We start from the raw sequence: 25391 nt of genomic DNA on the forward strand, positions 1-25391 counted from the left end.
TTTTAATATTTCAATAACTTATTTATGAGTAAATATTTCTTATATATTAGGAAGAGATATATTATCTTATTCTTTAATTTTATTAAGATTTTGGATTTGTAGATTAATGATTTTAGCTAGAGAAAAAATTTTAAAATTAAAAAATTATAGTAATCTTTTTTTATTTATTATAGTAAATTTAATATTATTTTTATATTTAGCTTTTTCTTCTATAAATTTATTTTTATTTTATTTATTTTTTGAAATTAGTTTAATTCCTACATTAATTTTAATTATTGGATGGGGATATCAACCTGAACGAATTGAGGCTGGGGTTTATTTATTATTTTATACTTTATTAGTTTTATTACCTATGATAGTTTCAATTTTTTTTTATTATGAAAATTATTTAAGATTAGATTAAAAAAATGATTTAAATAATATTTTTATATATTTATGTATAAATTTTGTATTTTTTGTAAAAATGCCTATATTTTTGTTAATTTATGATTACCAAAGGCTCATGTTGAAGCTCCAGTTTCTGGGTCTATAATTTTGGCTGGAATTATATTAAAATTAGGTGGTTATGGTTTAATACGATTGACAAATTTATTTTTAATAATTGGTATAAAATTTAATTTTATTTTTATTATTATTAGATTAGTTGGGGGATTTTTTGTTTCTTTAATATGTTTACGGCAGAGAGATATCAATTCTTTAATTGCTTATTCTTCAGTTGCTCATGTTGTTTAGTATTAGCTGGCATTATAACTTTAAATGCGTGAGGATTTTGAGGTTCATTAGTAATAATATTAGCACATGGATTATGTTCATCAGGTTTATTTTGTTTAGCGAATATTGCTTATGAACGAATTTTAAGTCGTAGATTATATTTAAATAAGGGTATAATAAATATTTTACCAAGTTTATCTCTATGGTGGTTTTTATTTAGAGCTTCAAATATGGCTGTTCCTCCGTCATTAAATTTATTAGGAGAAATTATTTTAATTAATAGATTAGTAAGATTTAGAAAATATTTAATGATTTTTTAGGTTTAATTTCATTTTTTAGAGCTGCTTATTCTTTATTTTTATATGCTTATTCACAACATGGAACTTATTATTCTGGGATTTTTAGAATTACTTTTCGAGAATATTTATTATTTTTACATTGAATTCCGTTAAATATTTTAATTTTAAAAAGAGAATATTATACATTATGAATTTATTCAAATAGTTTAATAAAAATATTAACTTGTGGCGTTAAAGATATACAATTTATTTTGAATAGTGAGAGTTTGTAAAATTTATTCATTTATATTTATGGTAATTTCTGTATTATTTTTTTCTTTAAGAATTGGTTTTATAATTAAAGATTATCAAATAATTATTGAATATTCATTAATTATTATTATATTAACTATTTTATTAGATTGAATATCTTTATTATTTATAAAATTTGTATTATTTATTTCTTCAATAGTAATTTACTATAGAAAAGGAGATTAAATTTGAATCGATTTATTTTATTAGTAGTAATGTTTGTTTTATCAATAATGTTATTGATTATTAGTCCTAATTTAATTTCTATTCTTTTAGGGTGAGATGGGTTAGGTTTAGTATCATATTGTTTAGTAATTTATTATCAAAATATTAAAAGATATAATGCAGGCATATTAACGGCACTATCAAATCGGATTGGTGATGTAGCTTTATTATTTTCAATTGCTTGAATATTAAATTTTGGTAGTTGAAGGTTTATTTATTATTTAGATTTTTAGAAAACTGATAAGATTATAGAGTTAATTTCTTTAATAGTAATTTTAGCAGCAATAACTAAAAGAGCTCAAATTCCTTTTTCTTCATGATTACCTGCAGCTATAGCTGCTCCTACTCCTGTATCTGCTTTAGTTCATTCTTCAACTTTAGTTACTGCAGGTGTTTATTTATTAATTCGTTTTAATTTTATATTTAGAGAATCTTTAAAGATAATATTTTTATTAATTGCAAGGTTAACAATATTTATATCTGGTTTAGGGGCTAATTTTGAATTTGATTTAAAGAAAATTATTGCACTTTCAACTTTAAGCCAATTAGGATTAATAATAAGAATTTTATCTTTAGGAAGTTATGAATTAGCTTTTTTTCATTTATTAACTCATGCTTTATTTAAAGCATTATTATTTATATGTGCAGGTTCAATTATTCATTTGATAAATAATTGTCAAGATATTCGTTATATAGGAAATTTAATTAATCAGATACCATTAGTATATTCTTTTTTTAATATTTGTAATTTTTCTTTATGTGGGTTACCATTTTTATCTGGTTTTTATTCTAAAGATTTAATTGTTAAGGTTATGTCTATAAATGTATTAAATTTAGTAATTTATTTGGTTTTTTATATTTCTATTGGATTAACAGTGTGTTATAGATTTCATTTATCATATTATAGATGAACAGGAAGATTTAATTATTTAATATTACATTGTTTAATAGAAGAACAAAGGGTATATTAGGATTAATTTTTAGAGTAATTTTCAGAGGAAGAATATTAATATGATTGATTTTTCCTTCACCATATTTTATTTGTCTACCAGTTATTTTAAAAATAATAACTTTAATTATAATTATTTTAGGAATCTATATTGGATATGAATTAGCTAAATTAAAATTGAACTATAATTTAAAATTTTTAAATTATTTAACATGAAGAGGATTTTTAGCTATAATATGAAATATGACAATAATTTCAACTTTAGGTATGAATTATTATCCTATTCATGATGGTAATATTTATTTAAAAAGATTTGATCAGGGTTGAATTGAATATTATGGTGGTCAAAATTTAAGAATGAAACTTCAATTATTTACGAAAGTTTTAGAATTATTATCAGTTAATCATTTAAAAATTTTTTGTATACTAATAATTTTTTGATTAATATTTGTAATAATTTTATTATACTTAAATAGCTTATATAGAGCATAATATTGAAGATATTAAGGAAATAAAATATTTTTAGGTAATTTATAAGAAAATTTCTAATTTTACAGTGAAAATGTAATGTTTTTATTAAACTATATAAATTAGAAATATAAACGAATTTTCATCGCTTAAGATTTAAGTTAGAAGCTTAATCTTGAATATCATATTTCTTTAATTGGAGAGTTTCTCAATTTTATCATTAACAGTGATATACCTCATTTTGGTTCCAATTAAAATAAGGATGATAAAATCATCAAATTTTTAGGTCGAAACTAAATGCAAATATTGCTTCTTATTAAAGATAAATTGGTATTTCAATACTTTTTAAGTGCAAATTAAATGTTATAATTAACTATTATTCTAATATACTAAATTTAGCGCTCCTTGATTTCATTAATGAAAAAGACCAAAAATTAAGATTATAATAAAAAAAATAAAAATAATAGAATAATGTATAATATTAGAAATTTTCAGAGTAATAATTAATGGAAATAATAAAGTAATTTCTACATCAAAAATTAAAAAAATAACAGCAATTAAAAAAAAATTGTAATAAAAAAGGTAATCGAGCTGGATTTTTAGGATTAAATCCACATTCAAATGGTGATCTTTTTTCTCGATAAGAAAATCTTTTTTTATAAATTAAATTTAATAGGATAATTAATAGAAAATTAATTAAAGTAATTATAATAGTTAATAAAAAAATAATTTTAATTATTTATACTAGTTTCCTAGATTTTTTGATTGGAAGTCAAATATAATTATTATATTATATAAATTAGTTATCTACCTCATCAATAGATAGAAATATAAAGAAAAAGTCATACAACATCGACAAAATGTCAGTATCAAGCAGCAGCTTCAAATCCAAAATGATGAATACAACTAAAATGTCCTAATATATGACGAATTAAACAAATTAATAAAAAAGTAGAACCNTTTTTTGGTTTCAATTAAAATAAGGATGAAAATCATCAAACTTTTAGGTCGAAACTAAATGCAAATATTGCTTCTTATTAAAGATAAATTGATAGTTCAATACTTTTTAAGTGCAAATTAAATGTTATAGTTAACTATTATCCTAGTATGCTCAATTTAGTGCTCCTTGATTTCATTCATGGAAAAGTCCGAAAATTAAAATTATAATGAAAAAAATAAAAATAATAGAATAATGTGTAATATTAGAAATTTTTAAAGTAATAATTAATGGAAATAATAAAGTAATTTCTACATCAAAAATTAAAAAAATAACAGCAATTAAAAAGAATTGTAATGAAAAGGGTAATCGAGCTGTATTTTTAGGATCAAATCCACATTCAAATGGTGATCTTTTTTCTCGATCAGAAAATCTTTTTTTAGAAATTAAATTTAATAGAATAATTAATATAAAATTAATTAAGGTGATTATAATAGTTAGTAAAAAAATAATTTTAATTATTTATACTAGTTTTCTAGATTTTTTGATTGGAAGTCAAATATAATTATTATATTATATAAATTATTTATCTACCTCATCAATAGATAGAAATATAAAGAAATAATCAGACATCAACAAAATGTCAGTATCAAGCAGCAACTTCAAATCCAAAGTGATGCATACAGCTAAAATGTCCTAAAATATGACGAATTAAACAAATTAATAAAAAGGTAGAACCAATAATTACATGAAGTCCATGAAAACCAGTTGCTATAAAAAATGCTGATCCATAAACTGAATCAGCAATAGTAAATGGAGCTTCAATATATTCATAAGCTTGTAAGAGAGTAAAATATATTCCTAATGTTACAGTTAAAATTAATCCATGTAATCCTTGGGTATAATTATTTTCTATTAGTTTATTATGAGCTCAAGTTACTGTAAGTCCTGAAGTTGGTAAAATTAATGTATTTAATAAAGGAATTTCGATTGGGTTAAAGGTTTGGATTCCTTTAGGGGGTCAAATTATTCCTAATTCAATACTAGGAGATAATGATCTATGAAAAAATTCTCAAATAAAAGATAAAACAGAATACTTTAGATGTAATAAAAAGAATTATACCTCATCGAAGTCCTACAGTTACATTGTATGTATGATGACCTTGGTAGGTTCTTTCTCGTGCAATGTCTCGTCATCATTGATATATAACTAAAATTAAAATAGTAAATCCTAATAGTAATAGATTATTTTCATATAAATGAAACCATTTAATTAAGCCTAGTATTGTAGTTATAGCTCCTAAAGATCCTAGTAAGGGTCAGGGTCTAATATCTACTAAGTGAAAAGGGTGATTTTTGTAAATTGTAAAAATTGTAAATTCATTAATTAACTTCTCTTGAGTATAAAGTTCTTAAAATTGCAAATACATATGATTGAATAATAGATACAGCTGATTCAAGATTTAATAAAAGAATTTGTGTAATAATTAGAAAATTATTTATTATTATATTTAATATTGGACCCGTATTCCCTAATAATGTTATTAGTAAATGCCCTGCGATTATATTAGCAGATAATCGAATAGCTAAAGTTCCTGGACGAATAATATTTCTAATAGTTTCAATACATACTATAAAAGGTATAAGAATAGGAGGAGTTCCTTGAGGGACTAAATGAGCAAATATATGGATAGCATGATTTAGTCATCCGTATAAAATAAATCTTAATCATAAAGGTAGAGCTAAAGTTAAGGTAAGTACTATATGTCTAGTTCTTGTAAAGATATAAGGCAATAGACCTAGGAAATTATTAAATAAGATGAAAGAAAATAGACTAATAAAAATAAGTGTTCTTCCTTGAGTTTTATGATATCCAATTAAGATTTTAAATTCTTTATGAAGTGGATAATTAATAATCCGATTATTGTTCTAAGTCAATTTAATGAAAAATTAAAATTAGTTCTTGGATCAAATGATGAAAATTAATTTATTATCATTTTCAATTATAAGTTAATGAAGATTTTANAAAGATATAAGGCAATAGACCTAGGAAATTATTAAATAAGATGAAAGAAAATAGACTAATAAAAATAAGTGTTCTTCCTTGAGTTTTATGATATCTAATTAAGATTTTAAATTCTTTATGAAGTGGATAATTAATAATCCGATTATTGTTCTAAGTCAATTTAATGAAAAATTAAAATTAGTTCTTGGATCAAATGATGAAAATTAATTTATTATCATTTTCAATTATAAGTTAATGAAGATTTTTATTTTTTTTGAAAATTTAATATTATAGTTAAATGAATAAAAGTTAATAATATTAAATACGAAAAAAAATTTTTAAATATATAAATATAAAATTAATCAGTTTAATGGTGTATTTTGAAGAATTGAAAATTATTATTTAATAATAATTTTAGCTTGACAAGCTAATGTTATATTTTAACTAAATTTTTCATTCATCCCACATAACATGGCGTGGATATGTATACAGGGTCAGAAAGTACCGATGGTCTATCTGAAGTTACTTGAGAGCGANTTTTAAAATAACTGGTAGACAAATAAAATATGGTGAAGGAAAAATCAATCATATTAATATTCTTCCTCTGAAAATTACTCTAAAAATTAATCCTAATATACCCTTTGTTCTTCTATTAAACAATGTAATATTAAATAATTAAAACCTCCTGTTCATCTATAATATGATAAATGAAATCTATAACACACTGTTAATCCAATAGAAATATAAAAAACCAAATAAATTACTAAATTTAATACATTTATAGACATAACCTTAACAATTAAATCTTTAGAATAAAAACCAGATAAAAATGGTAACCCACATAAAGAAAAATTACAAATATTAAAAAAAGAATATACTAATGGTATCTGATTAATTAAATTTCCTATATAACGAATATCTTGACAATTATTTATCAAATGAATAATTGAACCTGCACATATAAATAATAATGCTTTAAATAAAGCATGAGTTAATAAATGAAAAAAAGCTAATTCATAACTTCCTAAAGATAAAATTCTTATTATTAATCCTAATTGGCTTAAAGTTGAAAGTGCAATAATTTTCTTTAAATCAAATTCAAAATTAGCCCCTAAACCAGATATAAATATTGTTAACCTTGCAATTAATAAAAATATTATCTTTAAAGATTCTCTAAATATAAAATTAAAACGAATTAATAAATAAACACCTGCAGTAACTAAAGTTGAAGAATGAACTAAAGAAGATACAGGAGTTGGAGCAGCTATAGCTGCAGGTAATCATGAAGAAAAAGGAATTTGAGCTCTTTTAGTTATTGCTGCTAAAATTACTATTAAAGAAATTAACTCTATAATCTTATCAGTTTTCTAAAAATCTAAATAATAAATAAACCTTCAACTACCAAAATTTAATATTCAAGCAATTGAAAATAATAAAGCTACATCACCAATCCGATTTGATAGTGCCGTTAATATGCCTGCATTATATCTTTTAATATTTTGATAATAAATTACTAAACAATATGATACTAAACCTAACCCATCTCACCCTAAAAGAATAGAAATTAAATTAGGACTAATAATTATTAATATTATTGATAATACAAATATTAGTACTAATAAAATAAATCGATTCAAATTTAAATCTCCTATCATATATTCCTCTCTATAATAAATTACTATTGAAGAAATAAATAAAACAAATCTTATAAATAATAAAGATATTCAATCTAATAAAATAATTATTCTAATAATTCTTCTATTTAATCTAATTAATGAATATTCAATAATTATTTTATAATCTTTAATTATAAAATTAATTCTTAAAGAAAAAAATAAGATTAAAATTATTATAAATATAAATGAATAAATTTTACAAATTTTCATTATTCAAAATAAATATTTATATCTTTAACGCCACAAGTTAATATTTTTATTAAACTATTTGAATAAATTCATAATGTACAATATTCTCTTTTTAAAACTAAAATATTTAAAGGAATTCAATGCAAAAATAATAATAAATATTCTCGAAAAGTAATTCTAAAAATTCTAAAAATTCTAGAATAATAAGTCCCATGTTGAGAATAAGCATATAAAAATAAAGAATAAGCAGCACTAAAAAATGAAATTAAACCTAAAAAAATTATTAAATATTTTCTAAATCTTACCAATCTATTAATTAAAATAATTTCCCCTAATAAATTTAATGATGGTGGAGCAGCCATATTTGAAGCTCTAAATAAAAATCATCATAAAGATAAACTAGGTAAAATATTTATTATACCTTTATTTAAATATAATCTACGACTTAAAATCCGTTCATAAGCAATATTTGCTAAACAAAATAAACCTGATGAACATAATCCATGTGCTAATATTATTACTAAAGAACCCCAAAACCCTCATACATTTAAAGTTATAATTCCAGCTAATACTAAACCTATATGAGCAACTGAAGAGTAAGCAATTAAAGATTTAATATCTCTTTGCCGTAAACATATTAAAGAAATAAAAAATCCCCCAACTAATCTAATAATAATAAAAATAAAAATATATTTTATGCCAATTGTTAAAAATAAATTTATTAATCGTATTAAACCATACCCGCCTAATTTTAATATAATTCCAGCTAAAATCATAGATCCAGAAACTGGTGCTTCAACATGAGCCTTAGGTAATCATAAATGAACAAAAAATATAGGTATTTTTACAAAAAATACAAAATTCATACATAAATATATAAAAATATTAATTAAATCATTTTTTATAAAATAATAATCTAATCTCAGATAATTTTGATAATAAAAAAAAATTGAAACCATTATTGGTAATGAAACTAATAAAGTATAAAATAACAAATAAACCCCAGCCTCAATTCGTTCAGGTTGATATCCCCATCCAATAATTAAAATTAATGTAGGAATTAAACTAATTTCAAAAAATAAATAAAATAAAAATAAATTTATAGAAGAAAAAGCTAAATATAAAAATAATATTAAATTTACTATAATAAATAAAAAAAGATTACTATAATTTTTTAATTTTAAAATTTTTTCTCTAGCTAAAATCATTAATCTACAAATCCAAAATCTTAATAAAATTAAAGAATAAGATAATATATCTCTTCCTAATATATAAGAAATATTTACTCATAAATAAGTTATTGAACTATTAAAAAAAAATAAAAAAGTAAAAATAAAAAAAATATATTGTACTATTCAAAAATTAGAAATAAAACATAAAGGAATTAATATTAATAATCCAAAAAAAAATCTTATCATAATGAAGAAAAAGTTATAATATAATCATTACCATGAGTACGAATTATTAAAACTAAAACCGATAAACCTAAAGCTCCTTCACATACTCTTATAGTTAAAAAAATTATAGAAAAAAAAAATTCATATCTTAAATAAGATAAATAAATTAAAATATTAAAATATAAAGAAATTATAATAAATTCTAATCTTAATGATATAATTAATAAATGTTTACGTTTAAAAGAAAAAACTATTATTCCTGATAATCTTAAAAATAAAGATAAAATAATATAAATTACCATTAGTTTTAATAATTTAAAAAAAATATTGGTCTTGTAAACCAAAAATAAGATATTTCTTTTAAAACATCAAGAAAAAGGATTCTCCTTAACTTTAATCTCCAAAATTAATATTTTATTAAACTATTTCTTGAAATTAATATAATCTTAATTATAAGTTCAATTATTATAAGAATTTCTTTTTTATTTATAAATCATCCTTTATCCTTTGGAATAATTTTACTAATTCAAACAATTTTAATTGCACTAATAACAGGTTTAATAAATTACAATTTTTGATTTTCTTATATTATTTTCTTAATTATAATTGGTGGTATATTAATTTTATTTATATATATAACAAGAATCGCATCAAATGAAAAATTTAAATTTTCTTATAAACTTTTTATTTTAATTAGATTACTTTGTATAATTACTCTTATATTACTACTTTTAGATTATTTCTTTTTTAATTTAAATTTAATAAATAACCTTTCAAATCAAAATATAAACTTATATTATAAACTCTCAATAAATAAAATTTTAATATGACCTATAAATATAATTTTTTTTATAATAATTATTTATTTATTAATTACTTTAATTATAGTAGTAAAAATTACTAATATTAAATCAGGACCTTTACGACAAAAAAATTAATGAAAATACCCATTCGTAAAACTTCGCCCATTTTAAGCCCCACAAAAAAAAAGTGTTCGGACTTGTGGGTCGGACATATATATTCCCATGTATTTTTCGACGCTGAATCCGATCCCGATCTCCACGTCTGGAATTGGCCCCAGGGGCCAAAAATGGTCTCAGGTCCTGAAAGATGGATTTCGGGATGAGGCGAGGTCGAAGGTACATTCTAAAGCCAAAGCCGGATTTGTGGTCGAAAAGTTTATGGCCAACTGAAATTCCCCGTTTGGGACCGGGGAAATGACCCCTTAGGGGCCGGAAAATCGTGTTTCGGACGTCGCAATCGCAACAGTGNTTTACGAGTATTACATACAGGGCGTACCAAAATGAATATCGGGGTTTTAAAGCTTTGTAGAATTTATTAACAGTGCTTTTACCATTACAAATTATACATCATATGAACGAGCAACTCAAACAGTTTGTCCTACAAGTGTTCAATGTAAGCACCCTCCGTCACATGGCACACATCGAGTCGATAGCCGAGTTCATCCCAAACCTTGCTCAGTGTGTCTGTAGTAATTGATGCAACTGCAGCTTCAATCCTATGTCGTAGGTCGTTTAGGTCAGCTGGTAGCGGACGCACATACACCCGACCCTTTACAAACACCCAAAGGTAAAAATCCCATGGCGTCAGATCTGGTGAACGTGGAGGCCATGCGAAACAAGCTCTGTCATTCGGCCCCTTGCGGCCAATCCACCTGTCGGAAACGACGTTGTTTAACCAATCGCGTACGAAGGTGCGATTGTGCGAAATTGCTGCCTAATAAAGTTCTCGAATTCCAGATGCACTCTAATTAGTGATTCAGTCTTTGCAAACTGTAACACACAAAAAGCTTTCTCCTCCCTAGTTGCCATCTTGGCTACCAGCGCTTCTAACGGAAGACGGAGGAACCAGAGCATGCGCACGCAGACTTGTAGGACAAACTGTTTGAGTTGCTCGTTCATTTGATGAATACTTTGTAATTGTAAGTTAACCGTAATAACTTCTACAAAGCTTTAAAACCCCGATATTCATTTTGGTACGCCCTGTATTATTATTATTATTATTATTATTAAATTACCTAATAAATATTCACCTTATAATAAAAAAACACATATCTGATNAATCATTTAAAAATTTTTTTTATATTAATAATTTTTTGATTAACATTTGTAATAATTTTATTTTACTTAAATAGCTTATATAGAGTATAATATTGAAGATATTAAGGAAATAAAATAATAATATTTCAACATTCTCGGTTTCTATTAAGTAATTTAGCTCATTTAAATTGATATTTTCTAAGGGTGGTGGTTCTGGCTCATTCGTTTGTCTGGCAATATTGTGCAACATTGTTGTTGCAATTATTATTGCTTTTGTGGTTTCTAAGCTTAATCTCATTCCATATGCTATGCAACTATAGGATATTTTCTTTTCCATATTCCAATATTCCTTCCAATGATATTTCTAGATCGCACTACACTATACACTTGTTATAGGATTCATTAATGGGGTAAGAAAATAATAAATTTTTCGTTACGTATCCACTGTCTTCTATAATAAAAAAATTTCAAATAAATACATATGCAGTCATATTAATTGTAAAACCGCAGGGAAACAGGAAATTAATAAAACAAGAGGGTGTCCAAGTATCGATCAATATTTATCTAATTTAGAAAACCGTCTGATTAGTTTAATGGAAACGAAAGTATTAATGGTGACAAAGTATCAGAGTTAGGTTTTGAAATAATACATATTACTAGTATTACATACAGGGCGTACCAAAATGAATATCGGGGTTTTAAAGCTTTGTAGAATTTATTAACAGTGCTTTTACCATTACAAATTATACATCATATGAACGAGCAACTCAAACAGTTTGTCCTACAAGTGTTCAATGTAAGCACCCTCCGTCACATGGCACACATCGAGTCGATAGCCGAGTTCATCCCAAACCTTGCTCAGTGTGTCTGTAGTAATTGATGCAACTGCAGCTTCAATCCTATGTCGTAGGTCGTTTAGGTCAGCTGGTAGCGGACGCACATACACCCGACCCTTTACAAACACCCAAAGGTAAAAATCCCATGGCGTCAGATCTGGTGAACGTGGAGGCCATGCGAAACAAGCTCTGTCATTCGGCCCCTTGCGGCCAATCCACCTGTCGGAAACGACGTTGTTTAACCAATCGCGTACGAAGGTGCGATTGTGCGAAATTGCTGCCTAATANGTATTTTCCAAGAAATACATCTATATATCAATTTCCGAGAAAAAATTAAGACGCATACCGCCTTTGAAGTTTGTTTACATAACTGCTTAAAAGCCCGACAAAATTCCAAGAAAACGGTAATGAATCATACATTTGTTTACATAACTGTCATAAAAACAACACCTGTGCCGGAAATGGTGATGACGTCATCATTGTTTCCAAGAACGTGGGTCATGCCAACCTCTACCATAAAAAATAGTTGTTATAATTTTGTCAAATAATTCAAATGTAAAATCCATTTAAAACACCTTTCGGTGGACATCCTATTTGTAACATCGGTGGACATCGCAAATTGTAATAATAGCATAAAATAACCTTTCCCAACTGATATTTATACGTAAATATTCGATTGTCGGCGTAATATTATTTTATGTGATAATAACGAAATGATCAAAATTTGTTTATACTTATAGTCACGTTCTCATATGAAGCCGGAGAACATTACATTAAAAAATAAAACTTATGCATCCAAGAGAGTATCAAAGCAAACGCTAAAACAGAACAACTCATATGTGTTGATTCGACACGGGATTTATTTTTTTTTAAATAATATTTTTACCATGAGTACTTTCAGTCGATTTTTATCTGAAGCCTCCGCTTTTGTTTCGTTATTTTCTACCTTATAACAAAAAGATTTATACCAAGAGGCCGTCACCGGTGCCGCCGCCGCCCCCCGCAGCCCGCTGCCGGCTTCCAGCATCGTAGGCCGTATACGGCCACCTGCTGCCCCCTATGACGCGGGCATCCCGCTGTCGGAAGCCGGCATCGCGCTGCTACCCCACACGCCGGCACCCCGCTGCCGCCCCAGGCGCCTGCCCCCCGCTGCCCACCCGCCGCTGCTCATGCATGCACCTGCTGCCGCCTCTGACGTCACGCTCCTCGATGCCGACCTCCTGGTGGTCATTGCCGATGACGGACCCCGGCTTCTTCTTCTGCATTCCGCACCTGCACCCCGCTGCCCCCCGCCGCTGCTCATGCACGCACCTGGTGCCGCCTCTGACGTCACGCTCCTCGATGCAGACCTCCTGGTCATTGCCGATGACGGACCCCGGCTTCTTCTTCTGCAATCCAGATCCCCCACCCCCGCACCCCACTGACACTTCTTCAGCGTGACCTTGGAGCTGCTGCTGGAGACCTGGTGCCAGCTCCGGATGGCGGCAGCCTGGTGGTAGCCTGGAGTGACCTTGAAGTGAGTTCAAAGCCCCACTGCTATACTACTAAGACTCACCTCGATCGTTGACATTGCTGCTTCCCCACACCGTATGGTGTGAGTTGGCATCACATCCCACGATGAGTTGTTTCTTCTCCTTCTCGCACCAGGTTACCAGGTCCCTCAGTTCCCTGGTTAGAGGAGATTCTTTCTTATCGTAAGGGAGGTACGCTGAGCAAATCACCAGTTGTCTCTGCGTTCCCTCCGATACGTAAGTCATTTCGGCCTCCACCAGGTCATCCGTGCAGAACCCTGGAAGAGGAAAAATGTTAATGCTATTCTTGTAATAAATACAAGCCCTAGGTCTAGTTTGGTGGCTACAATACAGTAAGCTACCATTACTTACTTGCAATCCTCTGATCCGGGATCCATGTACCCAAGGCTCCTGGATCAAAGTTAAATCCGCATTTGCGCGCGCCACACTGGCACAGAGAGCAGCAGATGCCGCTCTACTGTGCTGAATGTTCGCTTGTATCACCTGGAATTTGACCAGATAATACAGATTTTGGTCCCCCCTGATCTTCATCAGAAGGTCCCAAATCTACCCTGCCTTTCTTCTTTCTTCATGATTACCTGCAGCTATGGCTGCTCCAACTCCTGTATCTTCTTTAGTTCATTCTTCAACTTTAGTTACTGCTGATGTTTATTTATTAATTCGTTTTAATTTTATTTTTAGGGAATCTTTAACAATAATATTTTTATTAATTGCAAGATTAACAATATTTATATCTGGTTTAGGGGCTAATTTTGAATTTGATTTAAAGAAAATTATTGCACTTTCAACTTTAAGTCAATTAGGATTAATAATAAGAATTTTATTTTTAGGAAGATATGAATTAGCTTTTTTTCATTTATTAACTCATGCTTTATTTAAAGCATTATTATTTATATGTGCGGGTTCGATTATTCATTCAATAAATAATTGTCAAGATATTCGTTATATAGGAAATTTAATTAATCAGTTACCTTTAGTATGTTCTTTTTTTAATATTTGTAATTTTTCTTTATGTGGACTACCATTTTTATCTGGTTTTTACTCTAAAGATTTAATTGTTGAAATTATATCTATAAATTTATTAAATTTAGTAATTTATTTTTTTGTTTCTATTGGATTAACAGTATGTTATAGATTTCGTTTATCATATTATAGATTAACAGGAAGATTTAATTATTTAAGATTGAATTGCTTAATAGAAGAACAAAACTATATATTAAAAGGTATATTAGGATTAATTTTTAGAGTAATTTTTAGAGGAAGAATATTAATATGATTGATTTTTCCTTCACCATATTTTATTTGTCTTCCAGTTATTTTAAAAATAATAACTTTTATTATAATTATTTTAGGAATTTATATTGGGTACGAATTAGCTAAATTTAAATTAAATTATAATTTAAAATCTTTAGATTATTTAACATTAAGAAGATTTTTAGCTATAATATGAATTATACCGATAATTTCAACATTAGGTATAAATTATTATCCTATTTATTGTGGTAATATTTATTTAAAAAGATTTGATCATCAGGGTTGAACTGAATATTATGGTGGTCAAAACTTAAGAATTAAACTTCAATTAATCACGAAAGTTTTACAATTATTATCAATTAATCATTTAAAAATTTTTTTTATATTAATAATTTTTTGATTAGTATTTGTGATACTTTTATTATACTTAAATAGCTTATATAGAGCATAATATTGAAGATATTAAGGAAATAAAAATATTTTTAGGTAATTTAAATTTATAAGAAAAGTTCTAATTTTACATTGAAAATGTAATGTTTTTATTAAACTATATAAATTAGAAATATAAACGAATTTTCATCGCTTAAGATTTAAGTTAGAAGCTTAATCTTGAGTATCATATTTCTTTAATTGGAGAATTTCTCAATTTTATCATTAACAGTGATATACCTCTTTTTGGTTTCAATTAAAATAAGGATGAAAAATCATCAAATTTTTAGGTCGAAACCAAATGCAAATATTGCTTCTTATTAAAGATAAATTGATAAATCAATACTTTTTAAGTGCAAATTAAATGTTATAGTTAACTATTATCCTAATATGCCCAATTTAATGCTCCTTGATTTCATTCATGAAAAAGACCAAAAATTAAAATTATAATAAAAAAAATAAAAATAATAGAATAATGTATAATGTTAGAAATTTTTAGAGTAATAATTAATGGAAATAATAAAGTAATTTCTACATCAAAAATTAGAAAAATAACAGCAATTAAAAAAAATTGTAATGAAAAGGGTAATCGAGCTGGATTTTTAGGATCGAATCCGCATTCAAATGTTGATCTTTTTTCTCGATCAGAAAATCTTTTCTTAGAGATTAAGTTTAATAGAATAATTAATAGAAAATTAATTAAGGCAATTATAATAGTTAATAAACAAATAATTTTAATTATTTATACTAGTTTTCTAGATTTTTTGATTGGAAGTCAAATATAATTATCTTATATATAAAATTCTCGTGTCACAATGTTCGTTCCCGTACTCCTCCGAAACGGCTTGACCGATTCTCATGAAATTTTGTGAGCATATTGAGTAGGTCTGAGAATCGGCCAACATCTATTTTTCATACCCCTAAATGTTGAGGGTGGTCCACCCCAAATTTTTTTTTTTTATTTTTTGGACAAAATTTTCTGTTTTTATTTTTTCATGATTCAGCATTGAAAAATATATACAGTTCTAAATTTTCACCCTTATACGATCAACCCTTGATTTTTAATCGGGATTTTTATATTATTTTGTTCCATCCACAGTTCCACAAGATGGCAAAACAACGTTTGCCGGGTCACCTAGTTATATTATATAAATTATTTATCTACCTCATCAATAGATAGAAATATATAGGAATAATCATACAACATCAACAAAATGTCAGTATCAAGCAGCAGCTTCAAATCCAAAATGATGGATACAGCTAAAATGCCCTAAAGTATGACGAATTAAACAAATTAATAAAAAAGTAGAGCCAATAATTACATGAAGTCCATGAAAACCAGTTTCTATAAAAAATGCTGATCCATAAATTGAATCAGCAATAGTAAATGGAGCTTCAATATATTCATAAGTTTGTAATAGAGTAAAATATATTCATAATGTTACAGTTAAAATTAATCCATGTAATCTTTGAGTATAATTATTTTCTATTAATCTATGATGGGTTCAAGTTACTGTAAGTCCTGAAGTTAGTAAAATTAATGTATTTAATAAAGGAATTTCAATTGGTTTAAAAGTTTGGATTCCTTTAGGAGGTCAAATTATTCCTAATTCAATACTAGGAGATAATGACCTATGAAAAAATCCTCAAAAGAAAGATAAAAAAAAGAATACTTCAGATCTAATAAAAAGAATTATACCTCATTCGAGCCCTATAGTTACATTATATGTATGATGTCCTTGATAGGTTCTTTCTCGTGTAATGTCTCGTCATCATTGATATATAACTAAAATTAAAATAGTAAATCCTAATAGTAAAAGGTTATTTTCATATAAATGAAATCATTTAATTAGTCCTATTATTGTAGTTATAGCTCCTAAAGATCCTAATAAGGGTCAGGGACTAACATCTACTAAGTGAAAAGGGTGATTTTTATGTAAATTCATTAATTGACTTCTCTTGAGTATAGTGTTCTTAAAATTGCAAATACATATGATTGAATAATAGATACAGCTGATTCAAGAATTAATAAAAGAATTTGTGTGATAATTAGAAAATTAATTATTATTATAATTAATATTGGACCTGTATTTCCTAGTAATGTTATTAGTAAATGTCCTGCGATTATATTAGCAGATAATCGAACAGCCAAGGTTCCTGGACGAATAATATTTCTAATAGTTTCAATACATACTATAAAAGGTATAAGAATAGGAGGGGTTCCTTGAGGGACTATATGAGCAAATATATGAATAGTATGATTTAATCATCCATATAAAATAAATCTTAATCATAAAGGTAAGGCCAAAGTTAAGGTAAGTACTATATGTCTAGTTCTTGTAAAAATATAGGGGAATAGTCCTAGAAAATTATTGAATAAAATAAAAGAAAATAGACTAATAAAAATAAGTGTTTTTCCTTGAGTTTTATGGTATCCAATTAAGATTTTAAATTCTTTATGAAGCGTAATAATAATTTTTAGTCAAATTATATGTAACCGAGAAGGAATTAATCAAAAGGAAAAGGGAATAATTAATAATCCGATTATTGTTCTAAGTCAATTTAATGAGAAATTAAAACTAGTTCTTGGATCAAAGGATGAAAATAGATTTATTATCATTTTCAATTATAAGTTAATAAAGATTTTCTTTTTTTTGACAATTTAATATTATAGTTAAAGGAATAAAAGTTTATAATATTGAAGATAAAAAAAAATATTAAAAAATATAAATAAAAAATTAATCAGTTTAATGGTGCTATTTGAGGAATTAAAAATTATTATTTAATAATAATTTTAGCTTGACAAGCTAATGTTATATTTTAACTAAATTTTTCATTAGAAGTAGATGTTAATTACTATAATATGGTTCCATTGCTTACTTTCAGCCATCTAATGAAGTTTCTAAAGTCTTAAAAATTCATTTTATAAAATATTTAGGTGAAATTCTTTCAATAACAATTGGTATGAATCTATGATTAGCTCCGCAAATTTCTGAACATTGCCCATAAAATAACCCAGTTCGATTAATTGAAAATCTAACTTGATTTAAACGACCTGGGGTAGCATCAATTTTTACGCCTAAAGATGGTACTGTTCATGAATGAATTACATCTATGGCTGTTACTAATAATCGAATTTTAGTTTCAAATGGAATAACAGTTCGATTATCAACGTCAAGAAGACGAAATTGAAAAGATTTTATTGAATTAACAGGAATTATATAAGAGTCAAATTCAATATTTTTAAAATCTGAATATTCATAAGATCAATATCATTGATGTCCAATTGATTTAATTATTAGTAAAGGATTATTAACTTCATCAAGAATATAAATTAAGCGTAAAGAAGGTAAAGCAATAAAAATTAATGTAATTGTGGGTAAGATAGTCCATACAATTTCAATAAATTGTCCTTCTAAAAGTAATCGATGAGTTAATTTATTAAAAAATAAAGTAATTATTAATTGTCCTACTAAAACAGTAATAATTACAAGATTTAATAATGTATGATCATGAAAGAAAGAAAGTTGTTCTATTAATGGAGATGCTCTATCTTGAAGGAGAAGAGTTTTTCATGTAGCAATTTCTAAAAAAAGGTTAAGCTTTATTTTTGGGGTTTAAATCCAATGCACTAGTCTGCCATATTAGAAGTTTCCTGTTAAGATTGGTAATTCAGAATATCTATGTTCTGCTGGTGGAAAATGTTGTAATCATTCAATAGAAGTTACTATTCTAATGGAAGAAAGGTTTTACGTTGAACAGCTAGAGCTTCTCAAAAAATATAAATTAATAATGTTACTCTTACTAAGGAAATTAAAGATCCAATTGATGAAACAACATTTCATAGAGTAAAAGTATCAGGATAATCTGAAAATCGTCGTGGTATTCCTCTTAATCCTAGAAAATGTTGAGGGAAAAAGGTTATATTAACTCCAATAAATATAGTTAAAAATTGAATTTTTAAGTATTTATTATGAAGAGTTAGTCCTGTAAATAAAGGGAATCATTGCACTAGTCCTGCTATAATTGCGAATACTGCACCCATAGATAAGACATAATGAAAATGAGCAACTACATAATAAGTATCATGAAGAATGATATCAATTGATGAATTAGCTAAGACTACTCCTGTTAATCCCCCTACTGTAAATAAAAAACAAAACCTAAAGCCCAAAGAGATACAGGCCTATAAAAAAGTTGAGTTCCATGTAAGGTTGCTAATCATCTAAATACCTTAATTCCTGTTGGAACAGCAATGATTATAGTTGCTGAAGTAAAATAAGCTCGGGTATCAACATCTATTCCTACTGTAAATATATGATGAGCTCAAACTACAAATCCTAATAGGCCAATAGCTATTATAGCATAAATTATACCTAAGTTCCAAAAGCTTCTTTTTTTCCTCTTTCTTGTCTAATAATATGGGAAATTATGCCAAATCCTGGTAGAATAAGAATATAAACTTCTGGATGACCAAAAAATCAAAATGTTGATAGACAATAGGATCACCTCCTCCAGCTGGATCAAAAAATGAAGTATTTAAATTTCGATCTGTAAGAAGTATAGTAATTGCTCCGGCAAGAACTGGTAAGGAAAGTAGAAGTAAAATAGCAGTAATTTTTACTGCTCATACAAATAAAGGTAATCGATCTATATTTATTCCTTTGGGTTGCATATTGATTACAGTTGTAATAAAATTAACTGCTCCTAAGATTGAAGAAATTCCAGCTAGATGTAATCTGAAAATAGCTAAATCAACTGAAGAACCTCTATGTGCAACATTAGCAGCTAATGGGGGATAAACTGTTCATCCTGTATCTGCTCCTCTATCTACAATTCTTATTAGTAATAATGTTAATGAAGGCGGAAGTAATCAAAATCTTATGTTGTTTATTCGTGGGAATGCTATATCTGGGGCACCTAATATTAACGGAACTAATCAATTTCCGAAACCACCAATTATGACAGGTATAACTATAAAAAAAATTATGATGAATGCATGAGCTGTTACAATTACATTGTAAATTTGATCATCTCCAATTAATGAACCAGGGGTACCTAATTCTGATCGAATCATTAATCTTAGTGATGTTTCAACTATTCTGGCTCAAGCACCAAAGAGGAAATACAGTGTACCAATGTCTTTATGATTGGTAGAAAATAATCATTTATTCGGTAAAATGACCGAGATTAGGTAGTAAATTGTAAATTTTCCTACGAAATAATTATTTCTTTTACCAAGTCTTATATTCAACTATAATTTTAAATTGCAAATTTAAAGGTGACATTAAAGTCTAAGGCTTAGAATATTATTCTATTTTCAATTTTGAAGGTTGATAGTTTAGTTAACTTAAATCCTTAAAAATAATTAAAAATTAAGGCACAAGCTAGTAAACCACTTAAAGAAATGAAATTAATAAAAAAAATTTTAAATCAAATTTTTTTGAAGAAAAAATTAATGATTCATAAAAATTAATTATCAAAGATGAAAATCTAATTCGTAAATAAAAATATAAAGTGATAAGTGTGAAAATAATTAAAAGAATTCTTAAAAAGTAAAATTTATTCAAAATTAAGTTATTAATGACTAATCATTTAGGGAAAAATCCTAAAAATGGCGGTAACCCACCTAATGAAAAAAAATTAAGAAGGAAAGAAAATTTTATAGATTTAGAAAAATTTATAGAATTAAATAATTGAGGTCAAGTAAAAATATATAAAATTTTGAAGATAATAAGATTAATTGTAATAATTGAATAAATTAAAAAGTAAATTATTCAAATTATTTGACTATGTAATAATCTTGATAGCATTCAACTAATATGATTAATTGATGAATATGCTAAAATTTTACGTAATCTAATTTGGTTTAATCCTAAAATTCCTCTTAGGATTGTAGAAATAAGAATGATAATTAATAAAAATTGTCTTATCTGATAATTATAGAAAATTAAAATTATTGGGGCAATTTTTTGTCATGTTAATATTAATAATCCTATTATTCAATTTAAACCTTCCATGACTTCGGGGAATCAGGCATGGAATGGAGCTGCAACTATCTTAGTTAAAAGAGCAGAATTTATGATAATAGATAGGAATTGGAAAGTTTCTAAAAAAAATTCTTTTAAATTTAATGATAAAATAATTGCTAATAAAAGAATTCTTGATGCTAAAGATTGAGTAATAAAGTATTTTAAGGCAGATTCCGCAGGATATAAATTTTTTCTATCTTTCAATAAGGGGATAATTGAAAGAAGATTAATTTCTAGACCTATTCATATTCTTAATCAAGAATATGGAGAAATTGCTATTAAAGTGCCGAATATTAAAGTTAAAAAAAATAGGATTTTATAAAAATTTATAATTAAAAAGAGAAAGATTAAAGCTTTCATAAATGGGGTATGAACCCAGTAGCTTAATTAGCTTATCTTTTTATATTTTAGTATATGATGTATATGGATTTTTGATATCTAAGGAAATAGTTTAATTCTATTAAATATAATTTTTAAAATAATGNACTTAGTGAACTTAGGTAGGTCCCTAGGCTCAACAGCGCTGAGTCTAGCCCCCTCCCAAGGCACCAAGCTCGCCGTAGTCGTTTTAAGCCATTGCAGGCTCTCCTCGTTGAAGGCGGTGATCGCTAGCGTTCCCTCTCTTCGACGACATTTCAGGAAGCGCGGTGGTGTACCCTCGCCCGCGATCCCATCAATGGCCCCCAGAAGCGCCGACTGGACAAGTCCCATCTGGTCCTCATCCATTCGGACTTCCGGGTATTCATGGGAGACCACCACTGCTTGGATCCCCGACAGCGCCACCCCGTAAGTCTTGCCACGCTGTCCCGTGGCCTTAGGCCTCTTGGAAACAGGCCGGTCGGAAATCAGCTCACTACCGTCCGACCGTCCACGTTTCTTTCCGAGTCCACTTGGCCCCGGTTCAGCTGCCTGCGGAGTTAGAGTAGTACTTGAGCCAGGTTCCGTCACCGGCCCCTGTCCTTTTCCCGCCTCTGCCTTCCGCAGTTTTTTAAGTTTGCGCTTTTGCGCACCAGACAATTGTTTCCTACCTTCCAGGTTTAGTCTGTCGACTCCCCTAGAGATAGCAGTCACTGGTGTTTGCTTCCCAGTGGCTGTTTTATTTTCCGCCCGGTCAGCAATTACTGCTTCCCGGCAGATGTAGGCGGTCCCCTTTCGGGTTCCTGTTTTTTATTTTCTCGGTCCATAAAGGTCCCACGAGTTTGGAGGAAATAAAAGTCACCGCCAGGCAGTGCCCCATACCTGACGGAAGGCTAAATACGATGGGGTTCGCCAGGTTCCCCAAAGAGATCGTTTACGATGCGACATTTTTACTTACTCCCGCACCATTCAGCCCTCGGCACGATGCATTTCCACCTTGGCTTGGGTAGGTGAGCTGTTTCTTAGTTTTCACTACTCTCCCTCGACCTTTGTACAGATGCGTCTACGCGGTGCGATACCCAAATCGACGGGTTCCAAATTACCGATTTACATGGATTCATAAGAGTTTGCGAGAGACTGGACAATTTGGTGGGTCGTCCTCAAGTACAAAATGTAGCAGTTGAGGGAGACGTTTTAAATAGGGTCGCTGAAGATCCAAATATTAGTACTCGCCCTCTGACAGTGGAATTTGGCGTACCAAAAAGTACAATTAATCGCATCATATGACAGCAGCTTCTCCATCCTTTCGCCCCTATATTTAAGGAGCGTCGGCACGCGATCCAAATTTCACCAGCCGAATTTTATTCACCATTACGCAGAAGAAATCCCTCATGCGAGGCGTATTAACCACTTTCAGGTGGAATTTTCAATAAATATTTGAGCCGGGATCATCGGTGATATCCTTCTGGGTCCTTATGTCATGCCGTGCCGCTTGAATAGCGAAAATTATTTCAATTTTCTGATGAATACTTTTCCGGTTCTAATGGAAGATGTCTCTCTCGATCTTCATGCTCAGATGCAGTTCATGCACGATGGTGCTCCTCCGTAGTTTAGTGCAAATGTAGGTAACTGCACATTTAAATAATACTTTTCCACACAAGTGGATCAGAAGAAGAGGGAGAGATGTTCCTGTCGAATGGCCCCCCAGGTCCCCCAACTTAACGTTGTTAGATTTTTTTCTATAGGGAGCCTTGAAGAATAAAGTTTACGCTACTAAGAATTATTGCGTAGGATTCAAAACGAGGCGGAAAGATCCAAAAATGTTGAGGATGGCTCAATTCAATTTCAATGGAAGAATCCAGCTATGCATCCAGGAAAATGGGGTTCATATCGAACATGTCTTGTAATTCCACCATCAACTATCGTATCTATGTAACTATCATCCAGTTTCAATAAAGAGAATTACGTCTTTCCTAAGTACGTCTTTAGATTTTTTGAGTGTTTACAAAAAAATAAATCTAATGAAGTAAAACGATATTCAATCCGTCGCATTGCGACAGACTTTAAAGTTGCGACCATTTTACTTTCAATATTGATATCCTAGGTAAAAGAATAGGCATTTTATTATTAGAGAAAGCTGCTTCTTGTAAAAGGGCAGATTTACTGCGATACATTTAAAATTGTTAAATCGCAACGAAAAAGAAAACAATTTTTTGCGTAAAAACTATGAATGCTAAAAGATTTCACCAAGATACTTACTACGATAGTAGTGATTGTAGTGAGTATTTGTTGTACTTGAGTAGTAGTGATAATGATTGTCTAAAATTGAAAAAAAAAAATTTGCGTAAAAACTATGAATGCTACAAGATTTTACCAAGAGCACGAAAATCTCGAAAAAGGACTGATGCATCAATAAAAATAAAATTAATGAATTCCAGCGACCAAAAAAAAAGTTCTGGTAATTCTTGTACCAAGACACTCAAGAATTTACCACTAGCCCAAGGCAGATGGACGCGGTTGCTTCATCAAAACATGAATTTTACTTAGGAACAAGTTCACAGCTAGTTTCATTAAAATCTATCGTAACATTCTCCAGATATTAGAAAAAACATATATTTTTTCAAGAACTTTGACAGTCAATAGCAGAGGAGCAAAGTTAGGTCAAATCGTCTTCTTTTGAGCCAAAGAATCTCGCAGTACCTGTTTGATCATGTGCTTATGGGACACCCTGTATATACCTTACCCACCCATATCTCTCCAGTACCCCCTTTATCGTATTTACCCTCCCCTACTTTTTATAGTGGAAGAGATATCAGGATATATATATATATATGTATATATCGGGCGTTTCACGTCAACGGGCACAGTGGGCTGCGCAGAATAAAAATGCATCAATATTGACGTTCGACGTGTCAAAAGCTACGTATTTAAAAACTTTATCGAATGCCGTCTGGTGATTTTAAGAAAACATCATGGCGATTCCAATATGGCGTCCGCAATCATGGAAAAGTCTGTTTAATGAGCATTATTGATAGATAAGAAACATAAAAATACTGTTTTGTAGACTGAATCACCACATCTATACGTTTTTGGGGTTGCTGATTTCGAATTTAATATTCGATATTGACCCCATCTGGTCACTGTTCGTCCCTAACCTTAAAAATACTTCAAATCGTTGAAATAAAGCGTTTCTACTATGAGTAACCACTGTCTAACCACCACAATATATGTTTTTGAGATCGCTGAAATCAATTCTGATATCAATATAACTTCAACTAGTCAGAGTTCGTACCTAACCTCAAAAAAGTAACGCGAATTGCTAAGATTACACTTTTCCACTTTTAGGAATGAAGTGTAACCAACATATCTTTATATTTTTGGGGTCATTGAATCGAATTCCTACATCCGTTTGAACCCAACTATACTCCGCGGTCGAAATTATAGAGAGTGACATAATATAAAAACACTATTACCATAATGCGTATAAAATATAAAATGATTTTTATACGGTTCAATATTATTTATCTTTGTGCCGCTCGCTACGCATATCGATATAATCTATACTCGTCTATAGACTAAGTTACACTGAACGTCGATCTATATTCTATCTCTGTCTTTTGCACTTGGTAGGGAATAGGGAAATGCGTTTTAGTGGGTGCAAACCGTAAAAAAATATTAGATGTTATGTTTTATTATCTTTTTTCGATATTTTCTATATCTTGTTGCGTTTTATTATAACTTTTG

General features: G+C 28.4%; 2 protein-coding genes and 8 pseudogenes across 2 annotated transcripts; 3 read left to right on the forward strand and 7 right to left on the reverse strand.

Annotated features, from left to right (window-relative positions):
- LOC108912909 overlaps window positions 1–1174 on the forward strand; it is a 2917-nt pseudogene extending 1743 nt beyond the window's left edge.
- Window positions 1175–1394: 220 nt separating this feature from the next.
- On the forward strand, window positions 1395–2967 carry LOC111692345 (annotated as a pseudogene).
- A 1016-nt stretch (window positions 2968–3983) lies between these two features.
- Window positions 3984–5229, reverse strand: LOC108912908 (annotated as a pseudogene).
- Window positions 5230–5263: 34 nt separating this feature from the next.
- Window positions 5264–6124, reverse strand: LOC108912907 (annotated as a pseudogene).
- A 283-nt stretch (window positions 6125–6407) lies between these two features.
- On the reverse strand, window positions 6408–7699 carry LOC111692346 (annotated as a pseudogene).
- A 54-nt stretch (window positions 7700–7753) lies between these two features.
- Window positions 7754–9277, reverse strand: LOC111692348 (annotated as a pseudogene).
- A 4872-nt stretch (window positions 9278–14149) lies between these two features.
- LOC108912902 lies at window positions 14150–15244 on the forward strand (annotated as a pseudogene).
- A 1922-nt stretch (window positions 15245–17166) lies between these two features.
- On the reverse strand, window positions 17167–17878 carry LOC108912905 (ATP synthase subunit a-like). The gene is given in 1 exon segment (XM_018718320.2): window positions 17167–17878. A coding segment is annotated over 1 exon segment (675 nt). The 3' UTR covers window positions 17167–17203.
- Window positions 17879–18154: 276 nt separating this feature from the next.
- LOC108912903 (cytochrome c oxidase subunit 2-like) lies at window positions 18155–19303 on the reverse strand. Its single transcript, XM_018718319.1, is given in 2 exon segments — window positions 18155–18844; window positions 19300–19303. Coding segments are annotated over 2 exon segments (672 nt in total). The 3' UTR covers window positions 18155–18176.
- A 1313-nt stretch (window positions 19304–20616) lies between these two features.
- LOC111692347 lies at window positions 20617–21733 on the reverse strand (annotated as a pseudogene).
- Between the last annotated feature and the right edge of the window lie 3658 nt (window positions 21734–25391).

Source organism: Anoplophora glabripennis, unplaced genomic scaffold (assembly GCF_000390285.2).
Source record: "Anoplophora glabripennis isolate ALB-LARVAE unplaced genomic scaffold, Agla_2.0 scaffold1356, whole genome shotgun sequence".
Lineage (NCBI taxonomy): Eukaryota > Metazoa > Arthropoda > Insecta > Coleoptera > Cerambycidae > Anoplophora > Anoplophora glabripennis.